General features: G+C 46.6%; 1 protein-coding gene across 1 annotated transcript in view; it reads left to right on the forward strand.

Moving 5' to 3' along the window:
* Positions 1 to 24340, forward strand: part of SLC22A18 (solute carrier family 22 member 18) — a 58194-nt gene that overhangs the window by 29977 nt on the left and 3877 nt on the right. The window contains exons 5-9 of the mRNA XM_058026624.1: positions 4637 to 4752; positions 5230 to 5340; positions 10538 to 10638; positions 19005 to 19106; positions 22839 to 22959. Of these exons, the coding sequence (XP_057882607.1) occupies positions 4637 to 4752; positions 5230 to 5340; positions 10538 to 10638; positions 19005 to 19106; positions 22839 to 22959 (551 nt within the window). The remainder of the gene's footprint in view (positions 1 to 4636; positions 4753 to 5229; positions 5341 to 10537; positions 10639 to 19004; positions 19107 to 22838; positions 22960 to 24340) is intronic.

A 24340-nucleotide genomic window follows, 5' to 3' on the forward strand; every position in this document is an offset into this window, starting at 1 on the left:
TGGCTGGCAGGCACCAGCTGGGATTCTGCTCAGGCTCCCTGTCTGTGAGCTGGAAATATGTCTGTAAATGCCTGGCCAGGGGCCTCTCCTGCTGCTGGTCCACTGCCTGGTGCCTGCATGCTGCACATGCCTTTGTGGGACTGAATTTTCATGGAAGTTTTGCTGAAAGCACTGCTTCAAAGCTACTGTGAAATGCTCTGCACATGTATTTGTACCTATGTATGTACCTATACAACACCCTCACGTTCTTTTTTGGCCAGGCCCTGGTTTCCAAGAGCTGCATTTGCTCTAAAGTTTTTCAGATGCTGCATGTGTGCCACCTCTGACTTCAGGGGCAGGCGACAGGAGTTGGAAAGCCTCTGTGTTACTGCCTTGCTGTGTTACTGTCGTGTCTTGATTCAGAAACTGAACTCTGATTGCATTCCTTTGGCTCACACTAATTGACCCTGATGGCAGCAGGTTGTGAAGGATCATGGATTAGCTCCTCACTTTGCTGCCCTTGGGAGATGAAGGTAGGGATTTACTTGCCAATAAATAGGAGGGGCAGGTTAAGTGTTAGATGGGAAGAAATGCAACCCTCCTCCAGCTGGCTTTGGATCCTAGGATTTTTTTGAGGGTCAATCTGTTTTCCAGTACATTACTATTAATGGTTTCAACATCAATTCTGCTTTCCCACCAGCATTTAGGATGGAGTTTCCAGATGGGTAATGTTAGCTGCCAGCCACTCATCCCTTCTCCATGGCCACAGGCTACCAAACAAGCCTTGCACTGGGCCACACCATGGGTCCTGTGACAAGTGGCCATCCCACTTTTTGAAACCCTTCAAAACCCTTTAAAAGAACGCTTTAAATACAACCACATTTTACCTATTGGCTTCAGGAAAGTGAAAAGGAGAGGCTGTTGTTAGGTTATTAAGCAGTGCTTGGCTGATGTTATGGGCTCCTGGCCTCCAGGTCCCTCTGCTCATGTTCTCTTCCTGCTTCTCTGAAAGTTTTATGTCGGGACAAGCTGCAGCTAGTCATGTTGGCAAAAACTACTCCTCCTCGACCCTAGTTCCTCCTGGTGCTAGATTCAAGTGTTTGCTCCCTGCAGCCAAAGTGTTTGCATCCTCCTGAAAGCAGGAGATTGGGATACATCAGCAGGACAGGAAAATGCTCTTTATTCCTCTGCTTCATAGCAGGGCTGGAAAAAAAAATAGTGGCCAGCTGTGGTTTTAGCTGACAGCTGAAAGGGGCTTTGCTAGTAAAAGTCCCCAGGGAAGACTAGGAGGCTGCTGACAAAAGTCAGGAAGGGGCTCTCTCTACAGATTAAAAAGCAGAGGAATTATAAATAACATGCTGAAGTGCACAGATAAAGTTACCCAAGTTATTTTGGCCATAAAGCCCAGGACAGCAAAGGCCCTTAATCTCTCATTAATCAGCAAGAAGCTGGAAGAGGCCATACAATGAGCTCAGCTGCCAAAGCTGCTGTGCCCTTTTGCTCCATTTAATTTAATTGTATTAGTCCTGCCCGCAGCCTTTGTTCTTCTGCCCTGCTCAGGAAATCTGCTGCTGGTTTGGCAGGGCTCACCCTGGTTCCACATGGCTGGTTTGTGGACAGCCAGGAGGGAGGAGAGGGAGAGCAGCAAGGGGAAGAGGATGGGAAAAGGTCCCACGGGAGCAACCTGCTTGATGTACTTCATTTATCTTAATAGTGCCACTGCATTCCTTCCTGGTGAGGCTTCCTCCTGGTAAGCCAAACACAAAACTGAATGCAAAAGGACTCTGGCTGATATCAGCAGAGATGGGACGTTTAAATTTTAAAATAAAAAAAAAACAGACGAGTGACCACGAGCCAGCTCTTGTTCAGCAGGTGCTACCAACCCAGCAAAGCATTCCTACCACCACCTCCCTTGGTTCCACCTCATCTCTCTTAAATGAGCCAGCAAACAAATGCAAAAGGTAGTTTCCAGGACACAGGTGAGTTTTGTCAAATTTCAGCATTTGTCCCTGCTGAAGGATGAGATAGGAGAGCACCTAACTGTAGGGTGTACTTTCCTCACCATTCCATCAAGGAATGACAGTGCTTAAAGGAAAAAGATGGAGCATCAACAGAAAGATGTGCTTAGGAAAAGGGATTTTCAGATTACTTTGCTTCAGGTTTGTGTGGGAAACACAGTTTTGAGCTCCATATTTTACTGGATTTCTCTGATTTCAGCAAGCAGCCATGTAAAATTTCACAAATTTGTTATATCAAGCCCAAGTTTTCCCAAACATGTAAATTGTCAAGGTTCTCCTCTCCCTTTCACAGCAGTGAATTAACAGTCCTGTGCTTGCAGTGAAGTAAGCACAGGGCATTGTTTGCTTAGAGTTTTACAGAGTGATCCTTCTGTCATTGCTTACTGCAATTCTTCTTGGATGTGAAGAGTAAAACATATTTACATTGGTATGTGGGATTCTGGACAACTTCAGGGAAAAGTAGGGCTGGAAAGGAAGTTCTTCTGGCTGATGAAAAATTTTGAGATGTGTTTTATATATCAGAATGAAAGCTTGAAATAGAGAAACTCCCAGAAAAAAAAAAAAAAAACAACCAGACAACCAAAAAAAAAAAATTATCACACCCCCCCACACACATTTAGCCAGCTGCAACTATTATTTTGGTTATTTTATCCTTTTTATTTTCTTAGTAAATTTACTTTATGTTGCAATGCAAAGTAGAAATTCTGGATGTCTTGGATAAAAAATTTTTGTCCACAAATTTGATTTTAGTAGTTTGGGAACTGCTTGGCATATAATTTTAATTTAGCAAGTGGCAATCTGCTGCACTAAAAATGAAAAGTAATGATCCAGTAAATGACTAATTTTGTGGTCTGTGTTAATTAGTGAAGCAACTTGGTGGATGGAAGGCAGCAGGTCTAAATTACTGTGCTAAATCCTTTTGTAGAAAGATATTATCTGGCTTTATTGTTTTAATAATAATTAATGAGAATTAAAATATTCAGCTGGGATTTCACTGTTACTGTTAGCGGGAATATGTGTATAATATGTATATTTATATTTGTTCTCTGATGATTTTGTTGCTTGTTTGCATCTCAATCCTTGACTGTCTTGCTCTGTGGCTTGAATAATACTCCAGAAATTATTCAGACTGCACCTTTGTCTAGCATGGAGGAAACTTGAGGCTTTTACAATTGGTGCTGCTGGTTATTTAATGAAAAACATGCACCATAGCCTGGCAAGGAAATCAGCAGTAAAAAAACAGGCAATAAGCAGTGTCTAATCAGCAGGATCACAGGGAGGACCAGCTGGGGGCTCACAGATCACTTTTACATCTTATATGTGGCAGCACAGGTTGCTGGCAATGCAGGGATGGCACACTCACCTCCAAGGCTGCATGGATCTGCAGAACTTCAAAGCCTTCTCTGCTGAAATCCAGGCATTACTTTGCTGAAGTCCAAAATGCTTAAATTTGGATGCCTCCAAGGCACCCTGGTGGTCACTTTGTCTTGTGCCCTACATGACATCAATGTTTGGTGCTTTTGCTGGGCATTTCCACCCCAAACCTGCTTGCTGTGGTTGGTTTCAAGCACATGTTTTAGGAAACCCTACAACTAACTGGGTTCTCATGATGGGGGAGACTTTTAATGAGCTGGTTTAGTGGATAATTGCTCTCAGTGTTAAAACAAACTTCTCTCTTTGTTTTCAGCTTGACTTCTCTCAGTTTCAGTCTTCCAGGCCTGGACTTTGCTCTACTGTGTTTGTTAACATTAAAGTCCCTTAGACTGTGGAATCTTCCCACATACCCTGAAACACTAGGAAGAGTAATTTCCTAATCTTCTCTTTTAAGAGGACAGTGATAACTGGGGACTAATTACTGGCTCTATTGACTTTTTAATGTTTGTGTATTTTAGATAAGTTGTAATTGTTCCTTTTTATCATTGTACAACTATAGTTAATAATTGCTGTTCACTGTGTCTATATCCAAGGATGTGGCCCCACTTCTGTTAAAGATTCAATGTTTGGTCACTGATATTGGTTTGGTTTGTGGCACCTTTGGAGAAAAATAAGTGCATCAGTCAAAATGCTGTTTACCTTCTCAGAAGGTTTTTTAGTCGTGTTTTTATTTTTAATGCCTTCTTTTCAAATGGTATCATCTCCCTGGTGGGTTTAGTTCTGCTTGTAGGCCGTATTCTACATCCTTAATCATCCTGAGTACTTTCCTTAAGTTCATTTTATTTCACTGAGAAATTTCAAGGAGTGAGATGAGACTTAGACTAATGAATTTGGGGATTAGACAAGGATTAGGTGGATTCTAACAAGCAGATGCTCTGCTTTCTGTGGGAAGATTTCTAAGCTTCATTAAACCAAGAAAAGCTCTTTTCCCCTGACACTTGGAGATTCAAAAGCATTGTATTATACCCTGTTATGAATAAAATGATAAACCATCTTGATAAAAATTTCACCATCTTTTGGTGAAATTTCAAACTGTAGTCATATCCAAACCCTCCATGAAAGGATGTGAGTTCTTTTAATGCCTTATGTAGTGTGACTTGAAAGGGAAACTGTTCCTCATCCAAATGCCCAAGCCTTTGCAGGATGGAAGTATAAACACCTTGTTGATGGTATTTATCCATTATCTCTATTTTTTCTGTTTGCAGTGTTTATGTTCCTACATACGTTGGGCTGGTGGGAAGTCTCATCAACACCCTGATAGCAGTGCTTTGGATCCCTTCTCAGACTAAACCAAAGTCAGACCATCACAGGACAGAGCACAGTGAGTATTTTGTGTTTCTGAAAAACAGTACATGAAAAAGGGCAGGGGATTGACATGCTGCAAGAACTGCTGAAGGACTTTGGAATTGATTTAAGGGCAAAAAGGCTCCAGCCTTGAGATGCTGACACTTCAATGTCTAAGCTGAGCTTATGGAAGAGGATTATTCCAAATATATTGATCACTCTTCCATGTAGAATTGCAGTCTTCCAGTCTCAGAAAAGGCGATTGTGGAGCTCCTGCTGGGGGTTAGTTTTGTCTGACAGGGGAGGAAACCCCACTGTCTCAGAGGATTCCTCTACATGCAGACCTGGCACCAGCTCCCAACCTCCTGCCACCAGCACAAAGCTGGTACAGCAGAGATGTGGGGTTTGGGTGGGTTTTGGGTGGGTTTTGAACCTGAGCAGAGTCTCAGAGTTTACTGCTTTCTACCCTTAGCCTGTATAATCAGAATATTAACCCATATTTCATCCTCTGCAGGCACATCACCGTCTGGCAGCTTGTTTAGCATCAGAGAAATCCTGCGTCTGATGAAGTTTCCGGGAGTGATGGAAGTTTTCATAGTCAAGGTGTTTGCTGGACTTCCCATAGGTAAATCTCACCCATTACCCATCATTGCTGATGCATTTAGAATAGGATGATGTAGGCCAGGCTTGTCTCAAGTTTCTGAAAGCACATTGCTTTTGGTCACAGAGCAGTGAGGATTCACCTCCTAACTTGATGCTGGGTGCTTTCAGGTAGTCTCAGCTACACAGGGTCAAAAGCCTGGGACTTGAATGTCCAACACGTTACTTGTCACAAGCTGCATCTGGGAGTTTTGGCAAATCATTTAATCTCTCCATGTCCCTCACTGCAAATGTTTTTTCCTCTTGTCTGTCATTTCTCTTTGTGTGGTAAGCTCTTCAGAGCAGAAAAAAATTGGTTTTCCTCTGCCAGAAAAACTGAGGTCCTTCCTGATTTTACTTAGTGATTTTAAGGTGTATCGTAACCTTTTTCCCAGCAATTAAAAATTGCTGATGGATGAGAGGGCTGAGCTGCACACAGGGGACCCACAGCATGTGTCTTGCCTAGCACATTGATGGGGATGCTTGTTCATCTCTCCCTTATATATTCTGCTGGGCGGGGGGGGGGGGGGGGGGGTGTCATGGTAGGAACTCACTGATCCTTCAATCCTTTCCCAAACCCAACTCTTTCCCTGCTTCCTCTGAGTCAACTGCTGTCCTGGCAGGGTTCATATCTCTCTATTTGCCTGACTATGTATCCCTGGCCATAATTTAATAATCTTCAGTTTTGCCTACCCTCTAACTTCTTTCCCCACACACCTGACTAGAGACAAGCTGCAAGTCATCCTCATCAGTGATGTGGAAGGACAGGGTGATGTTCTCTGCCTTTCCACAGACAAAGCCTTCACAGCTCTTTTCCCATTCAACCCAAAAAGTCCAGTTTCTCTTGAGGATGATTTCAAGAACTGAGTTTTGTGCACATCATAACACGTGTGTATCATGCATCTGAACAAACTAAGGCACTTCCCTTCCAAACAGGGATCCTAAGAGGGGACTTAAGGCACCCTAGCTTTTAGACTTTGTATCTTTTTACAATTCATTTTTGTCTGGAGAAGCCCTTGAAGTTTAAAGAACATGAAACATGATTTACAAATTAAATGCTAATTTGTAAACTGTAAATTCAGTTTACAAATGAAAGTGAATTTGGCTGTGGAATGTGGCCGAATCGGAAGGGGATGGCACTCCTGGGCTTGGTCAGGCTCATCTGTTATTTCTTGCTGTATCTCTGGGGGAATGAGTCCAACTGGAGCTGGAATTAAAGGATTTCTGGGTTTTTTCCCCCTGCTGTGTGTAGCTGTGATCAGATGGGCTGAGATCAGTAATGCCAGTTGGTTCTACCCCTGACCCTGGAGACAGGATGCAGTCTCAAACCACTGCTGGCTTGACCTAACAGTGCAATTCTTTTGGTTCTTAATACAATCAACTTCTAAAACTGCACTCTAAAAAGTGTATAAAATGACAGCATTTCACAGAATGAGAAAGATGTTTTACAAGGGTTTTCTTAGCTGATTCTGACTCATTTCTCATCTTAGAGTAGCATTCATTTCTCTGTTAAAAATGCCTGAGACTGCATCCATGTGAGCTTCCCACAGTAATTTCCTGTGTGCTTTCTCTTTTCCAAAGGCCAGGCAAAATGCACTTTGCTTTAGACATTCCTGCTGAAATGCAAATTCCTGCCTGTTACAGAATCCATTCTCCTTTCCCTGTGCAAAGCAAAAATACTCACTGACCAAAATAAACATCTCCTGCCCAAAGCTGCAAGGCAGTTTCTAGGCAAAGAGGATGGAGACAGTGAAGCTGGGATTTAAGGCAGGCACTGGGATTTCAGTCTGTCAGTATTTCTGTAAGGGTAGGAGAAGGTTCACTTGGGGCTATAGCACTCCCACTACAGTGAGGAGTAATTAAAATCATAGGAGTGATTAAAATCCTAGTGACTTCTCTTTGCAGGTCTCTCTTCACTTCAGGTCACTGACCAAACTGCTGGCAGCTGAAAGGGGATCTGGCCATCCCTAATTCTCTGCAGCTCACAGCTGGAGGCTGAGCTCCTCATGAGCTCATTTACCTTTCATCCCCAGGCTGCAACTGTATAATTAATTAGATTGCCCAAATTACAGACTGTTTTCTATTTACTTTGTAAACAGGTTTGTGATATACAGCAAAGAAAATCTTTTGTTCCTTATGGATCTCATTGTTGTCTAAAATTAGCTGGTTTGAGACCGAAAGAACCTCCCTGGGAGGGCTGCAGGGCTGGGAACCTCCTCCCTGTGTTGCATAAAAGCAGAGACGTGGGCTCTGTGCCTCTTGCAGGAAAGGAGCTGCCAGGGATTGGGAGGCAGCAGAGAGCTCCAGCACAGCCCAGTTATCTTCTCAGCTGACCTGGGAAAAGAGAGCCTCACTGCATTGGGGTAGATAGAGACAGAAAGAAAAACAAGGGGATAAAAATATCAAACATAACTCTCATTGACAAGAAATCGCCAGGGCCTTGAAAATATTGATAAATAGCTGCTTGTATGAATCTTTGGCTGCCTAATCCCTTTGGAAAATCTGGTTTCAGCATGATTGCTTTAGCACCTGCATCCCATTTTTTCAAGGATTTTCTTCTACGTGTGGAGCAATGTTTTGCAGCGAGCCTTGGGGCTCTGCATCTCATCACATTTCCAGTCCAGTGTAGCAGGGCTGTGATGAGCTCCCAGAGGCTGTGCTTGCCTTCTCACACCATCTTGCTGTAGGGATTGCTAAACTGGCCCTCCAAAACTACAGGCTGCTTTCAGACTTGGCACTTTTTTTTTTTTTTAAATAGGGTTTGCACTCCTGATTTTCCTTGGTGCTTTTTGTCACCGTTACTGCATCTCACAAACCATTTCCCTGCTTTCTGCTGCATGACCTTTGTTACTCATCCCACTGATGCCGGGTTTTCTAAGGAAAAAAAGTTGTTTTCACCCTTTTCATAGACTTCGAAAAAGGCATGTTTTCTGAGGGTATTTTATGCCATTTTCCTTTTTTTTTTCCCACGTTGAGCCTGTCAGCATGGACTGAGGCTTATCATTATTTATGTGCTGCACTCAGCTGACCTGCAGCCTACCCAGCTGGGAACCTGCTGAGATCTTTGTGAGAAATGCTTGTTCCAATGAACATAACATATTGTTTTAGTTCAATCTGAGGCTTGCCTTGTGGGTTTCATCAAGAAATGTGTTACCAGTGGGAGAGACCACCTTAGTTTCTGAGAGAAGAGGGGCAAGGGGGTCTCCCTCCTCCAGGCAGCTTTAAGGGACCCTGCAGGCACAGGGGATGACACCCATCTGAAAATGAGACCTTTGCACCTCCAGGGATGCTGTGCAATGTGTAATTGTAATTTAAGAGCACAGCCTATTCCTCTGCTCAGAAAGAAGGCAGCTTGTTTGGAGGAGAAAGATCCAAATCTGTCTTAACTTGATGAGGGACTTCAAAGGGGAGAGGAGCTGTAGAAGCTGGAGCACAGGACCAGGAGGAGGCATCAGGTATGCAGGGAGGCCAAGCCCCTCCTAGGTGGTACCTGCAGAGGGGTGCAGGATTGAGGGCAAGCTCCTGCTTCCATCTCATCTTCCTACAAGTGAAACCAAGTGTGGTTTTTCTTTCATTTTGTCACGTGTGCCTTTTATAAACATGTGCAACCCCGTTGCCTGATTTGGCTGTTGTGAGTAAATACTGGAATTTGCATGTTACCTTAAGCTGGCTTGAGCTGAGAGCAATTTCAAAGAAACTGGATAAGAATGGGGTGCTCTCCGTGGAGGGGTGTGGTGAAGCCATAGATCCTCATGAGCCCCAGCTCCCAGACACCTTCTCCACACAGCTGGAGAGCAGAAGAGCAGGGCTCCCTTCCTGCCCCCATCCCTCTCTCCCAACCCCATGGAGCCAGCTGGGGTGCAGCTACTCCTGTTAAAGGGGAGGACGTGTCTCTGGTGGAGCTCAGGGAGGCTTTGTGGCAGGTCCTGGGATGGGAGGGCAGTGCTCCCTCCAGGCAAAGGCTTTGGGTGCCTGGAGGCAGCTCCTTGTTGCTGCAGGTGCTGCACTGGTTGGGCTGGAGTTGGGCTGCTGGATGCAGTGGAGTTGTTCTTGTTCCTTAGGAAGCGAATCCTTCCAGCAATCTGGAATCACCCTCTTCATCCTTCCAGGAAAAGCTGGCAAATCCTCCCCATGCCATGTCACTTTGCCAACCACCAGCTGTCGTCTCAGTCCTCACACATTGCCTCCTGCATTCTGGTTTTTGCAGGAAGGAGAGGAACAAGGCTCCCTTTTTACCCAGTCTTTATAACTCAGAGAGTCTTTCAAGGAAAGGCAGGACTGCTGAAAGTCATCTGGTCTCTTCTCTCCCAGAAGGATCAGTGGTCTCTAACAGGCACATTGTGGGGTTCTTCACACGCAGAGAGCCCCAATTTCCTCCTGTCTTGGTCCATCTCAGGTGCAAAAGACACTGGGGGAAGCAGCAGACTCTTACCCCACACCACACTTGAAGTGCAGTGTTTTGACATCATATTTTTAATTTCATGGCTCTCTCTGTGAGGCTGGGAGCATGTGCAAGCACGCCTGTGTTTGTGTATGTTTGGCAGTGGGGAAAACACACACTATTGTATTTTCATTTGAGATTGAGTGGATGTTCTCTGTTACACTTTGCAGAAATTGCCTCAATTGCAACGCAGACCTGGTCTGTGCTCTTTCTGCCCATACTTTCCTGACTGCTTGTGTTGACATTGCTATCATTGTCCTCACAAGAGATTTTCCACATGCCCCAGACATCATTGTTGAGGTGTGCAGTGAAACCACTGCATTTTGGCTGATGTCACTGGGCTGCTCCCCACACTGAATATCTGAAGTCAGGCAAAAGGGGTGAGGAATCCAATCAGATTATTTTTATGGTTACAGTCTTGTCTGAACAAATGTTTTCTTGCTGTCTTAATGGTTAGCCTGGCTTCAGTGATACAAATATTTACCAGTTTATAATTAACAGCTGAAACTACAGCCTACATAGTCACATTACTTAAAGATGAAAGTAAGGGGGATAAAAAGTTAACATTTAAAGATTAAATTACTACAATGACTTTGAATAGGATTATGTTCATGTTTATACCCAGTGCTGGCAAACCCAGGGAGAGCTACTGACTTGGACTGGTGGTGATTGGGAGCAGGGTTTGGCTATTACATGCACTGCAAGTGTATTGATGTACTCTTTGCATTAACCCTCCCTCCAGGTTTGTTCATGATTATGTTTTCCATCATCTCTATGGATTTCTTTGGCTTGGAAGCAGTGGAGTCTGGATATCTGATGTCATATTTTGGTGTCCTTCAAATGGTAAGTGAAGTGCAAGTCCCCCTCTTGGACAGATTAGCTTGCAGCACTGCTACCTAATTCACTACCTTCTGGACACATGCTCTTCCAAATCCAGGTGCATTATTGACAGGCAAATCCTAGCTCTGCCATATGGCATTTAGCTTCAAAAAGAGAAGTGACTCCAATTTATTCTGTTCCTTGGAATGGGAAGAAATTGAAGCAAGGAGTGTCCTGAAAGCTTTCTTCCCCTTGTCCCTCTCTGTGGATCTTTAAGCTGTGGAGCTAAAATTTCCTTGGACTGATATGTCCTGGGTTTTGTAACAAAACTTACATTGAAGCTGAAGTGCCTTGGCTGAGGTTTTTCCTGGTGCAGGTTAGTTGATTTGCATTTATATAGCACCCTGTATAGTCAGGAAAGCAGACAACCTTACTGGTGTTTTTACTGAAGATCCCTTCAGTGTAGAAGAACTTGTTTCTGCTGCATGGAAACAAGCACAGCAAGCTTGTGATTCCCAAAAAAGAAAAAAAAAAAAAAGAAAAAAAAAAAAAAAAGAAAAAAAAAACCACCAAAGCACAGAAAGCAGAAAGGTGGGTGACAAAGCATGGTTAGGAGGCTACCAAAATGGGTAAAAGGGAAAAGTCAGCTGAATTAGGCAGTACTAAGGGGTCAAAAATGTGCAGTGTTGTATTATAGCAGAGTGTTCCTTTTGGAGGAAGAGGCTTAATAATTTTGTAGAAGGAGCAGCAGATGGTTATAACCAAGCCCCAAGGTAGGAATGCAAGTTAAGCAATATCCTGAAGGAGAGTGGTCTTGTTATTAAATCCTCTTCATTTCATGGGTATTGCCACAGAGTTCCTGTGAGAGCTTCTCATTTGGGGAATGGCAGCTCAGGCTGCTTCCTTTGTGATTTGGATTTGGCATGGTGTTGTCAGTCACTTGGGCTCTGGCCTGCTCTCACCAGGTCTGGGCATCTTGGTAGAGCAGCAGCCAGGTATGGCTGTACATCAGCAGCTGGATTCTGCAGTGTAAACTGGACCTGAGCAGTTGGTGCCTTTGCCATGTCCCTCCTGTGAGGGTGGTTTTGGAATAGCTGTCTCTTGGTCCTGTGAACATCCCCAACCTGCTGAATGCAGTCCCATTCAGCCTCTTTGGGAAGAAGACCAGTTTGCCAGTGCACAAGCAAGCTTCTGACCCACACTCCACTGCTTTCAGAGGCTTTCCCTATGTTAGCCTTGTATGCTGCCTCCTAGACCAGGATCTGCAGGAATCACTCAGGTTTTTGAGGGGCCAGGTCACTGTCCCAAATCTTCTTCCCCTTCTGAATGCAGGAGGAATCCCCAGAGCTGGGCTTTTAACTTTAGACATGTCACTTAAACCCCCTGTTACACAGGCAGAAATCAGATGTGGAGCTGCAGCATGGCTGTGGTGTGCTTGTTTGGAGTGGGTAAGGTGGGCAGCAATGGCTCTTGTAAGGAGTGGCTTTGTGTGGCTAGATGGAGCCTGGACTCTGCTGCTAGGCCCAGGATATCTGTCTTGAGGACACTGCTGTTATGTCTGGAATAACTATGTGCCTTCAGTGCCATTGTTCCCCTGGTTAGTTTGGTTGAAACTGCCGCAGATAAGGTCACCTTCCTCTGCCCTGCTGGGCCACCCCACACAGAGACACAGCCCTGGAAGATATGGGAATTACAGCATCCACTCTGCTTCCTCATGGATGGTCAGGTGCCAGGCTAACCAGGGACCTGACCCTTCCCAGAGTCACAGAGTTTCATCCCACAGAGGCCAATCACTCCTATTGCCACAATCCAACCCAGCAGGGCCCTGCAGGCTCAGGTGCAGCATCTGCTCTACTGGGGAGTCTTTGCCTTGGGACATTTGGCACAGAAACTGGCTTTTATCAGCCAGGCAGTTTTCTTTCATATATCCATGCAGTTTCTATCCATATTGCTAAGACCATCCTACAGTGGCAGTTCCAAACTCTACTCTGGTTTATGCAGGACAAGATCCTCAACTGGACCAGACTGAACCCTCACTCTCTGGCTTTTAAATTATTGTAAAATATTAGAATTCATGTCTTTACTTTCAGGTATCTGTCTAGAACCACCCAAAGAGATCTCTTGGGGGTGGTGTCTGGGTTAGTGTTTCATGGCTGCTTTCTGTTTGGGTTGCAGGGAATAGAGGTGTGCTGGCTCTGTCCTGCGGAGCCCCAGAGCTGCTTGTGTTGCCCAAGCTGGCATTTCAGATGCATTTGTTTCTGCTGTACAGTGAATTGATACTGCTGAGACACAAATGCAGATTAGGGTGCAAGTGAATTCCACCAATCTGGATAGGTGAATGATGATTAATATCTGCTGACTGGCTTCCCCACTTCACTTGAGTAAATGACAGCTTTATTCATTAGGAATACAGTGTAATTTTCAGTCAATTTCATCAGCCAGATACTCAGCTTTGATTTTTTTTTTTTACTCTTTAGTTTGCCTTGCTGTAAATCATTGTGAGGATTTTCCCATCCCCTTGGACTTGCCCTGAGCCCTTCTGTTAGAGGAAACCTGTCCCCCATGGTTGCATCTCTTCCTGGACTTGAAAAAGATAGTGTTTAAGGACTTTTATAGCTGGAAGGGGACATTAAAGAAATTAAGGGGGAAATTATTTCTTTGTGTTATTGTAGTTTCTATTTTTTAAATTAAATATTCTCAAAGCTTACATATTCCTCTTACAGAAGGCAATGTTGCAGCTCCCTTTCCCAGCCTGATCAGCAATCCCAGGATGACTCAAATAGTGATGGTGTCTTCCTGCCTTCCTCTCCCACCCCAAGGATATTATGCTCCAATTGCTTAATCTAGTTTTTCAGCTTCCCAACCTCATTTGACCTGCTGTGGTGAGAAGTGGCCAATGCACTGTAAGAATCTGTTTCTCCTCATTCCTCTCATTCAAGACAGCTGCCGAGTACCTAGAGAGGAGATTTTGAGAGGCTTTGAGCCAGTCCACCTAATTTTAAGTAGGCAACTCAAATTCTTTGTCATTGTTATACCAAACAGCTCTTTGCATGGGGAATCAGCACAGATGGAGGATGTTAGTTTAGACACCACCAATTCAGGCATCGCTGAGGGATCCCATCCAGAGCTCCTCAGGCTCACCTCATCCTGTGGTGAGCATCATCCAGCAGCAGGGGACATGGGAAAGTGTGGGCAGGGTGAAGTGCAGTGGGGGTGGGAAGGGGACTTGTGTCTGGGTCAGGACACAGCCAGGAAGGTCAGCAAAGAGGGGTGGGAAGGCAGTGAGACAGCACTGAGACAAGAAATGTCTGATGAGGAAACAGAGCTGTGGCTTAGAAAATGGAATATGACTGAGGCTGGAATGGACTGATGGGGAAATGAAAGTAGCACATGGGGGTGATTCAAGCAATCCAGGTCTCTGCAGTGATTCTTGAAGTACCCTGAAAGTGTGGGGCTGTCTGATGAGCTGGGACTGTGCCAGGTAAAGAGAAGTCGTGTGGGAGATGATAACGAAATGAGGAGAGGAGGGCAGACAGCAGGAGAGCTGCCTCTGCACCACTGCAGAGATTCCCTTGCTCATGATGTGCTGGAAGCATCTTTATCTGATCACTGGTAGGTCTCCAGGCAAGAGTTATGAGAGCCCGTCAGGGACACAATCCCTCTGTCCTCCAGGGCTGGGCTTCCAGAGCCCTCTCATCTGAGCAGCCATGCAAATGAGATTTCCCTCAGAGTGAATGCCTGGCAGTGTGAAATGCCATTCCATCTCCCTCCAGAGAATAATTAATTTCATAATGGTTTAAAATAATTTCATTTTGAGTAATGGGCAGAAATGAACCTAGACTCTTTTTTTTTTTTTTTTTCAGTTTGAAGTGTGATGATAGCATGGACACCTTCCAGGTGTAGTATGTGGCTTGGAAAATGCTGCTGGAGGATTAAGCAAGTGAAATACCTGGAGTCCCCAGTTGATATCTGAAGTCACATCTGATGCTTAGATTTCAAACCATGGGAGGGGGTGGGTGAAACTTCCCTTTAAGAACTTTTTCTCTAAAAAAAACCAACCCAAAGCAAAATGCACCCAACAAAACTCTGGGTAGGACAAAGGGGTAGATATTTATAACCCTGAGGATCAAGAAATCATAAGACATCTGTTCTATTTACTGCATTTAAATTTGTATTGTTATACAAACTCCACCTCTAGCTGTGCAGCTTCTGGAGGGACAAGTTGGTACGGAGTGATCCTGAAAAGATGAGAGAGATTCCTGGAGGAGAGATTTACATTGCGTATCATCTTATCACCAGTCTGTCCCTCTCGCTTTTTTTTTCTCCCTACACAGCAAAAGAGATGATTAAAGAGCCAGGGATTTAATTACAGCCAGGTATGCCTGGGGCGAAAACCCACTTAGTGAAAGGACCTTGCAACAACAAACAGAAAGTTCTCCAGTTTCCTCGCTTTGAAGGATTTATATCTGTGCAAGGGGGTGGGTTGGAGGGGGAAAGAAAGCGATTAGGCTGGAGTTTTCAAAACACACCATCCTCTTCCCCCTGCTTGGCAAAGTGCTGCCTTCAGCAGTTTGGTCCTCACCATCATCCCTCCTTCCAGTCCCACCGCCCTCCTGCTCCTCCGCAAGGCCTGAACGACTCAAGCGATTTCTGGCAAGGCTGTGTCAGTAAAAGCGCTCCCTTTTCCCCAGCATGGACTTTGCACACGTTCAGCTCATGCAGAAAAGCCCCTGGACCGTGCTGACCCCCGGCCCTGCCCCAGCAGGTCCCTCCCCAGCTGGGCTGGCCTGGGAACTGCCAGCCGGCACAATTTCAAAGGCGAGATACGGGTCCAGGGCGTGGGAGGCAGCTTCTGATGTGAATCATGCTATCTGTGCAGGGATGGGGCCCTGCATCTCCTCTGCAAGGCTGTACCAGCTTATCTGGCCTGCTGTGTCTGCCTCTCCGACCTTCTCACAGCTTTCCAGTTCCAAGCTGGCAGGTGAATGGGGACTGATTTTGCTGCTGGGCTCTGTCAGGCTTTGAATTGGTGCTCATAGAGGAATCTTTAGCAACAGTCCCATGTCCTCTGAGCTCAGAGGAGCAGCTGAGCATCTGCACAGCTCCTCTGACCTCCACAGGTGAGGTCAGCTTCTTGCAGGTGCCAGCCAGCTCAGCAGCAGCCCTGTGCAGCAAGGCTGGTGCTTCAAAAGTCTTCCAAAAACTAGCACCTTGGACTTCCAAATAGTCTTTTCCATCCTGCAAGAAGGGGTTCCTGAAATTTGTTAGAGGTTAACAGTCAAATGGGTAATTGGCCTTTCTGAGCAAAGAGGAGCAGATGTTTTCCCAGAAACCAAACACAGTGATAGAGGCAAGAGGGTATTTTTCCATGTGATTTGCTGGACTAGTGTAACAAATCCCCAGCTTGCTGAATGCAGAAAATTATGAACAGAGATTTGGCTGTTCTTATGCATTTATTGGGAGACTTATTTGCCTTCAAAGAAGGAGAGGGGGGCGGAAAAAAAGATGAGTTGGTTTTTCCTGTGACATATGTACACAGCCACAGGCAGTGCCTGTTATTTCACTTGCAAACAATTTCCTCTCTCTTTTGTTTATTGATGGCAGAAGGCATTCCAGCCAGGTACACTGGCTCTTCCCCGACTTCAAAGGAGGTCAGGTTACAAAGGCAAGCACCATCCAGGCAAAATGAAATGCAGGAGGGTAAGGCCCATTGCCGTTGGTCTCAAGGGGAATTTATGTGTAAGGAAAAAGCCCAGAACACACCAGTAAGAATAAAAATAAGGATAAATTCCCTTTATCAGCTACCAGAACTTGACCATAGGAGTGGCGATGGCCAAGTCACCTGGAATGTCCCTGCTATGTTCTGGTAAACCAGCAGCACATGTCCAAAATCTTACATGGGAGAGTGCACATGAGCCTCCTTTCACCTCCTGCTCATGCCAGTCCCTGAGCTCTGCACTCAGGGAAAATTTCAGGCTGGAAGTAATGGGTTTTCAGGTCTAAATTCAGACTGGAAAGTGAGGCCAGACTTACTGGTGACTGGAAATATTATCTAGTGCCTAAATCAAGGCTCTGTGTCCAAAATCAGGGTGATGGGCCTTGCCTGCCTGGGCCTCATGGCTGGATCAGCAGTGCCCTTGCTGGGGAGGAAGGCAGGCAGCCCAGAGAGCTTGTGGGGGGACTGCCATCTGTACAACCTAAGGATTGCTGCCCTGCCCCAAGGGGAAAGCAGGTGACTTGGGCTCATTCTTGCCCTTGGAAATAGTCCCCTTGCCAAGCTGGTTGATTCAGCAGGGATGTTTTACCTTGAGCTTTTCATTGCCACAGTCCAAGTGGTGGGAAAGCCCATGGGGGATGCCAGCATTGGCACGAGGACCATCTCTGCTCTGCTGACTCTGAGGACAGCTCACTCTGCACATCCCCAGCTCCTGCCTGTTCAGAGCCTGTCTCTGCTGCAGTGGTGCTTGCTGCCTTCCCACAGGGGCTCGTGTGCAGTGATGGCAGTGGTTTTGGGAATGCCACTCCCATGGCCACCAGACCAGGGACATTGCTGATGCTATACCCTAATGACTCAAGGAAGGGCAGGGACTGGGCTGTGCCTGCACGGTGTATCCCAATAAAATATGCCATTCAAGTCTGGGCAAATGTTTCCTTTCCTCCAATGGCTCAGCAGAGCTCAACTGGGGCTGGGGTGATGCCACCCTTGAGTCAATCTGTGCCCTGTGACAAGGCTCAGCCCCCATCCCATGTGACTCAGCACAGCCCCAGCTGTAGGAGGGACTGGGAAGTTGCAAAAAGTTAATGATGATTCTCCCTTTTTGGAGCACTCAGCTTAATGGAGCGTCACTCAGTGGTTTCCCCACCCACCCCGGGAGTAGGAGCTGCTGGGGCTGGTATCAGCCTCCTCTCATGGCAGGGCTTTTGGTCAGGATGATTCAGGTCACCCTAGGCACTGTCCAGGCCTCGTGCCACAGCAGGCCCTCCTGTCCCAGAGGCTGCTGGACAGGTGCCATGACCCAGGAAGGACACACAGAGCCGTGCCAGTGGCACGTGGCAGCTGGGCACACGTGAGCCAAGCTCTCAAGCCCTGGCCAAAGGCAGGGACAATGACAAAAAAGGAGCCAGAATGTCTTCTTGATGTGACGTGCCCTCGTGTCAAAAATCCTTTGTGCTCTGAAGCAAAGTGAAGGGCTGAATTTTGATGGTTTTCCATTCAGTTGTATGCTGTTGGAAATATATTCATTTTGCAGCTATTATTCTTTATGTCAACTTCATTTTCACTTTATTGCTATTTGCCTTTTTTTTTAAAGCTGGTTATTATAGATTAGCATATCTTTTCTGTTTAATAACTTACTTTCTGATTTATTTTGCACTCATTTCCTTTCAGCTGACTTTGGATTTCTGCCTAAGGACTAACAAAACAAGGCTGAGTGTAGTGTAGTGTCATTCCTGGTCCAAACAGACCACTGAAGTTTTCTCCAGGTTGGACTGCCACAGAAATAAAGTGAAACAAAGCATTTTGAACTAGAGCTTTCCTTTCAAGTCAGAGGGGTTTTCATTTGGATCAAACAAAGCCTTTCAAGGCAGGGGAAACTCAATAGATCCCTATCAGTCCCTTCCCTGTATTGTAGTCAGACTGTTTAACCATGATCTCTTCCAGCTTCTCTCCTCTCATGTCCACTTGGGCCAGGATCACCTGAAGTATGGGAGATGCTGAACAGATAAATAAAAGAGGGAATCTGTGCTCTGCAAAGTGCTGGAAAAGTTAAATATTTTCTGGGATTTTAATACTTTGCTCTTCCTTCCCTCTCCCTCCCCCCCAGTTTTTGTTTAAAATCTGTAGAACCAGTTCCCATCGTTTACATCTGTGTGTACTGCTGGGACTGGATATTAGCATCTCTGTCATACTTGTTTCCTGCCTAAAAATTATGAACCACCCAATTTGTATATTTATAGTTTAAAATAATGGCAAGAGAAGGTACAGACATTTTCCTCCTTTGCTCACAAATGTGCAGTTTTTCTTTGAGAGGAGCTGCCAGGAGTGAAGACCGTAACATTGACTGCATTTCACAAACACATCACAAGTTGTATCTGCAAGCCTTTTTAGAAAATTTCAGTCACTGCTGCTGAGTAGGCAGTGATGGTAAACTCAGGCATGCACCCTGAGTAGAACTTCCATCTGATGGGATGGATCTCTCTCTAGAAAGCAAAACACTTGAAATAATGGATCACACCTTCCCGTCATTTACTGTGACAATAAGGTCCTTCTTTGTCAGAGAAACCCTGATGGAAGAACCTGTTTGCTTGAAGAAAGTAGCAATTCTCTTTTGAGTTTGTTTAAATTATTATGTTATATCAGGTTTAATGGTGCTTATGCGTTTCTTTGCCAGGTTGTCCAGGGTTTGGTGGTTGGAAAACTTGCCAGTCGCTGCTCAGAGATGACCCTGCTCAGACTCAGCGTCTTCGTCTTCGCTTGCGTGGGCCTGGGCATGGTAAGTGGGGTGGGAAGTCACCCATGGGGCCTTTAATGCCTTTAACAGCATCACAAGCAGTGACACAAGGTCTGTGAGACCTGGCTGCGAGCTCTGCCCCTGGAAATGCCACCTCTGGCTCTCTCGGGTGGTCTTCAGGGCAGGGAGAACCAGCTCTGCTGGGCCTCTGCGCAAACAGGGCCGCGCTCAACGTCAGCATTGCGCCAAGCCGTGATAAAGAGCCGTGTGAGTAATAGTTATGGGGATTAAAAACTGTATTAATCTTGCACTGAAACTCGCTACGTCCCTCCTGAGTCACCGGATTTGCACAGAAATCCTGGCCTGGTCTTGTCAGCAACTGCATTTCCTGGACTACCCAGAAAGTAAATGAAGATTATGGTGGGGAAAAATCATTGCAGTTGTGTATTGCAGTGAGACAGCAGAGATTGTGCCCTCTCCTTCTGGGGCTTTATTTTTGTCTAATCCCCCAACATGAGAGCATTTGGATTAGGAGGTAGCGAGGCAGTAATATTGTTCCTCCATTTTGGGATAAGTTATGTTAGCTGTTGCTGGTTGTGTCCACACCGGTGATGGTTGATGCCAATCTCAAACAGTAATTGGAAAACTGAGTGGATGTAGGTAGCTGTGCTGGGAACTGTGTTTGCTCAGATAAGCCACGTTCAGGGCACTGATAGCTCTGCCCAGCCCATGGGGATGGAGGGAAGGTGCTTGCAGTCCCTGTCAGTGCATTGGACCCAAAAGAAAATTGAGCTACATCAGCCTTTCAACATTCCCTGCAGGATTTGGCCTTGAGCCTTGCTGCCAGGACACTGGTGGTGCTCCCACTGCTGCAGGTAGGATGAGTGCCATTCCCACAACCATACCACAGCTGTGGGGAGGTCAGGGCCAAGTCCTGGAGGGTGTTGAGGTTTGTGGCTCCCAGCTACATGGATGAGATGAGGCACCTACACACCTTAGCTAATCTGAAGCTAAATCATGTCTGAGATGAGGCTGTGAAGGGAAGATGGGTGCAGACCAAGGCTTGCCTCTGCAGGTGGAGCGTGGTCCCTCTCCTTAAGGTTTTTGAGGCTCCAGAGGATTCTGTCAGGTGTAGAATGCTTGGGAAGGGTCTCTTCCAATTGGTGTCATGCTCTTTGGGCTGAAATCAATATGGGACATCTGCACAGAGCTTTGATGCTCCTGAACTTGGCCTGGGCTTTGAAGGGCTCCCCATTGTGTTTTGGTCATGGGTGGAAGCAAGTAGGCGGGACCAAGGTGGATACCATCTAGAGAGATGAGCACCCCCAGCCAGGTGCAGGGCAGGTGTTGCTGGGACTGAATCCCTGTGCTGAAGCCCGATCCCATGGGAATCAGGCAGAGCAGCAGCATGAATTATATGGCTTTGATGCACTGAGGTGCCACTGACCTCCAGGGAAGGCTGGAGGCAGGTGGAGGTGGAAGAGAAAGCCTCGGTGGCAGTGGAGAGGCACATGGGGCAGCACAGATGTCCCAGTGCAGGAAGGCTCACACTGGCTGCACAGGGAGGAGAACCCGGAGCCAGGAAGGGAAATCATCTTAGAGCTGCTAATTATGCCAAGCCCAGAGGGCTGTGGACATCCTAACAGCACGGGCCTGGGCACAAGGGTCAGCAGTGACTTCCCATGACAGCTATTCATAGGCAAATGCAGCTGGGATGCCTTGTTAAAAAGCGCTCTGTCCAAGTGGCTGCCAAGAACACATCCGCTCTGGGGTGGCTTTCTGTCTCGGTGGGGATGAGGGCTGTCACAGCAGCAGCCCCAAATGCAGAACTATTGGGTGAAGCTTTTAATCCTTCACAGCTGCTAGTGGAGGAGCATCCCACCTGCTGTGCCCTTGCAGCATGTGGCCTCCACACGCAGCAGTTCCCCTCCCCAAAGGATGGAAGTGAGGAGAAAGGCGAGCTGTTAATAAAGACACTCCAGAACCCATCCTGGTGTCATAGGCAGGGGAGGTGGACTGGGGTGTTTGTGGAAGTCTGGCACAGGCAGCAGCAGACAGACAGTGCTGCAGCTGGGAAGAGGCTGCAGGATGTTCCCAGCAACAGGCAGCTGGAGAAGGGAAGGGGTGGGCTGGGAGTTCGGCAGTAACACCTGGATAAGGAGAGGAGGGAAGAACCAGTGTCTGATCTGCAGATGTGAGCTGGGAGAGCGTGGGCAGGGCTGTGGGAGGGCTTGGCAGTTGCAATGGGGAAGTTTTTCCCCTTGTCTGAAGGCACGGCTGTACCTCATCCTGCCTGGATGTTTCCCAGGCATTTGTTTTGAGTTGTCTGCTGAGGCTCCTGATTCTGCCTCTCACCTAAAAATTGCTTTCAGATCTGCTCACCTCAAAAAAACTATTCACCACCCAGAGCTGAGGAGTAGCAAGGACTGGGCTCTGCCTGGCTCAGTTCTCCCTCAGCCCCTGGGAAGTGAGGAGCCATTTCCCCTTGATTAACAGGAGACACAAGATATGCCTCTGCTCTTTTCCGCTCACTTGCTCCAGCCCATGAGGGAGTCTGTACAAAGCATGAGGGATTAAAACTGATTTTTTCTATGAGCTCCACAATGTTGTCCTGCAATGACATTTGCCCTAGCAAGGAATTAGTCTCCTTCCTTTTGTTTATGTACCGAATACCTGTTCCTCTGTCTTTCTTCTCTGGTTCCTTAATCAGAAGTGCCTAGATCTTAAACAAAATGTAAGCAAAGAGACCCTTTGAGGAGAAAAACCTGGCTGAGTGTAACTCTAGAGGGGAACTAGGAATAAACCTCAACATTTCCAAGTCATTAGTGAGCAATGTCTCTGGGCTCCTCCATCTTCTGTAGCCGAGAGGCAGGGACCAGATTTTAGGATGGAGAACTCCAGAGAATGAAACTTCTGGCTAAACCAGTGACAGAAGTTTCCAGCCACAATAACACACCTTGAGACATGGGTTAGGGCAGAAGACTTGCAATAAAGGGGGAATTTCCTTTCCATGCCCCAGAGAAATCCATTCATTTGACCAGTAGGGCTTGTGAATGAGCTGGGAGCCGCTCCAGCCCTACAGCTTAGGGAGCCTCACCGCTTTTGTTTCAGCATTAAACAGCTGGAGGGATGTCTCCGCTAAGAATATGTGCAATAACAAAATCATTACTCTCCCTAATTATGCTCGCTAATGTGCACTCATGGCCAGAAGACCTATTCCAGATTACTGAATTTGGTGAATTTATTAGCAGGGAAGCAGCAGAACAGGATTAGAAATCCCAAAGGTACGGTGTTACATAATGCACCATGCTCATTTATTTTGACAGGCTCGGTTTAGTTTTAATTATTTATGATAATGAACCAAAAAGCCTTCTCTAGGCTGTTTTGTATAAGTAATGGAAGCTTCCTGAAGTACACCACATACATCTGCTGTTCAACATTTCCTCGGGAGTTGGACACAAGACAGAAGACAGGGGGAAGGGACGTCACTAATTCCCAGATGCTAAAAATACCCACAGCAGTGCCGGGGAAATGTGCTGCCAGATTGTAGGGTATCGTTTGCTCTGCATGCTTGGAATAATTCACTGCAGACAAATGGCAGGCTGTGAAAGACCCCACAATGGCCAAAGCCGCACCACCACGTATCATTTGTGGCTCCCACCATTTCCCTAAGTCATGGGTTTGACTCGTGATTTTCCTCCAGGTTGTTTCTTGCCACAAAGTCACCGTGTGAGCTCTTTGATGATCTGTGCTCTGTTGTGTGCTGTCCCTTAGGCCCTGATGAGGACAGTGTGGCACTACTGCATCATTGCAGCGCCGCTGGTGTTTGCCTTCAGCATGCTGGCCACCATCACAGACAGCATCCTCACCAAGGCCGTGCCCCCCTCCGACACTGGTAAGACTCTTCAAAAAAGGTCAGGCTGGTGTTTTCTCAGCTTTGAGTCCATTGGGCACTTCCCAGCTCCCACCACAGCTGTGGAGCACTGGGGTACCAGTGGGTGAACACCCAGATCCGGGTGGGCACACAATGGGTGTTGGCAGAGCCGATGAACGAACAGGAATGGTGGGGCTGATACAGGATGGACCTGAACAGCCTTGGGCAGGTTGTTCTGTCCTGTGCTGCCTGCTGACATCCACAGTGGTGGGCACAGAAAGGGAAGGCTTTCTCAAGCTCTCTTTTCCATGGAAAGCCAAAGTATGTTAAAAAAACCAAAAAACACTGCTGTTCCACTGTGACAGTGTCAGAGAGGGCTGCTTGTTCACACCTTTTGACTTAGGGTATCTCAGGAGGGGATTCTGGATTACTGTTTGCAATCATGCTTTGCCTGATGCAATAATTTCCCCCTCTCTCTGTTTTGGCCTTGTTTCAGGAGAGTTCCTGTATTTCCCTGTGCAAGACAGCAGTGGTAGACACTTAAATCTTTATACCTGGGGCTTTAGTTCTGTTGATGAAGGAAATATGCCTACATTATTGTCATGGGAGCCTGGCTGAGTTTGTGCAGGGATGGAGCTTGCTTAACCTGGTTTGTGTCTTTTGCTCAAGCCCTCTCAGGGTTTGCTCCCAGACCAGGTACCCAAGAGTGTCTCTGCTTTAGCTGAGGCTTTCTGGGATGCCAGTCTGCACCCTTCATCTTCCCTAGCAGCTGTCTGAGCAGATACCTCTGCACAGACCCTACCAAGAATGGGAGCTGTAGTTTGCACAGCCCATTAGCAAAGTTTATAAAGCACTTTTGAGATGTTTCTGGGTGAAGAGCTTTTCTGAAAATCACTTCAATAGTTTATTTGTAGAGCTGACCCACCACATCTCCTACAATTGCTGGGAGCCTGTGATTTTCAAGTGGGATATTTCCACCTGTAAGGACCATTTATCCCCAGTCTTCACCTCCCTGGGAAGAGTATCAGCCCCTCTGCTCAGCCAGGGAGAAATTTGCTGTTTCATGACTTGGAGCAATGTTCATGGGAGGGAGAGCCAGCGGGGAAGGGCACCAAGGGGCTTTGGGACACACAACCAAGCTGGAATTCATCCAGGCTCTTCTCAAAGGGGTTTTGTGAGGAAAACCAGAGCAGTGCTTAGCTTTTGGAGCCCGGAGGCAAGCTTTGGTCAGGGAGGAAAATGGGCTTAGTTGCCTCACCCTGCTCCCTGCTTGCCTATGTTGTTAGGCCAGCCTGTGCCTTGGCGGGATGGATGGTCCCCCTTTGCCAGGGTGGGATTGCAGGGCAGGATGGAGGCAGAGCTGTGCAGATGCTCAGGAGCAGGTTGCAGGTAATGCGGGGAT

This window comes from Melospiza georgiana, chromosome 6 (genome assembly GCF_028018845.1).
Source record: "Melospiza georgiana isolate bMelGeo1 chromosome 6, bMelGeo1.pri, whole genome shotgun sequence".
NCBI lineage: Eukaryota > Metazoa > Chordata > Aves > Passeriformes > Passerellidae > Melospiza > Melospiza georgiana.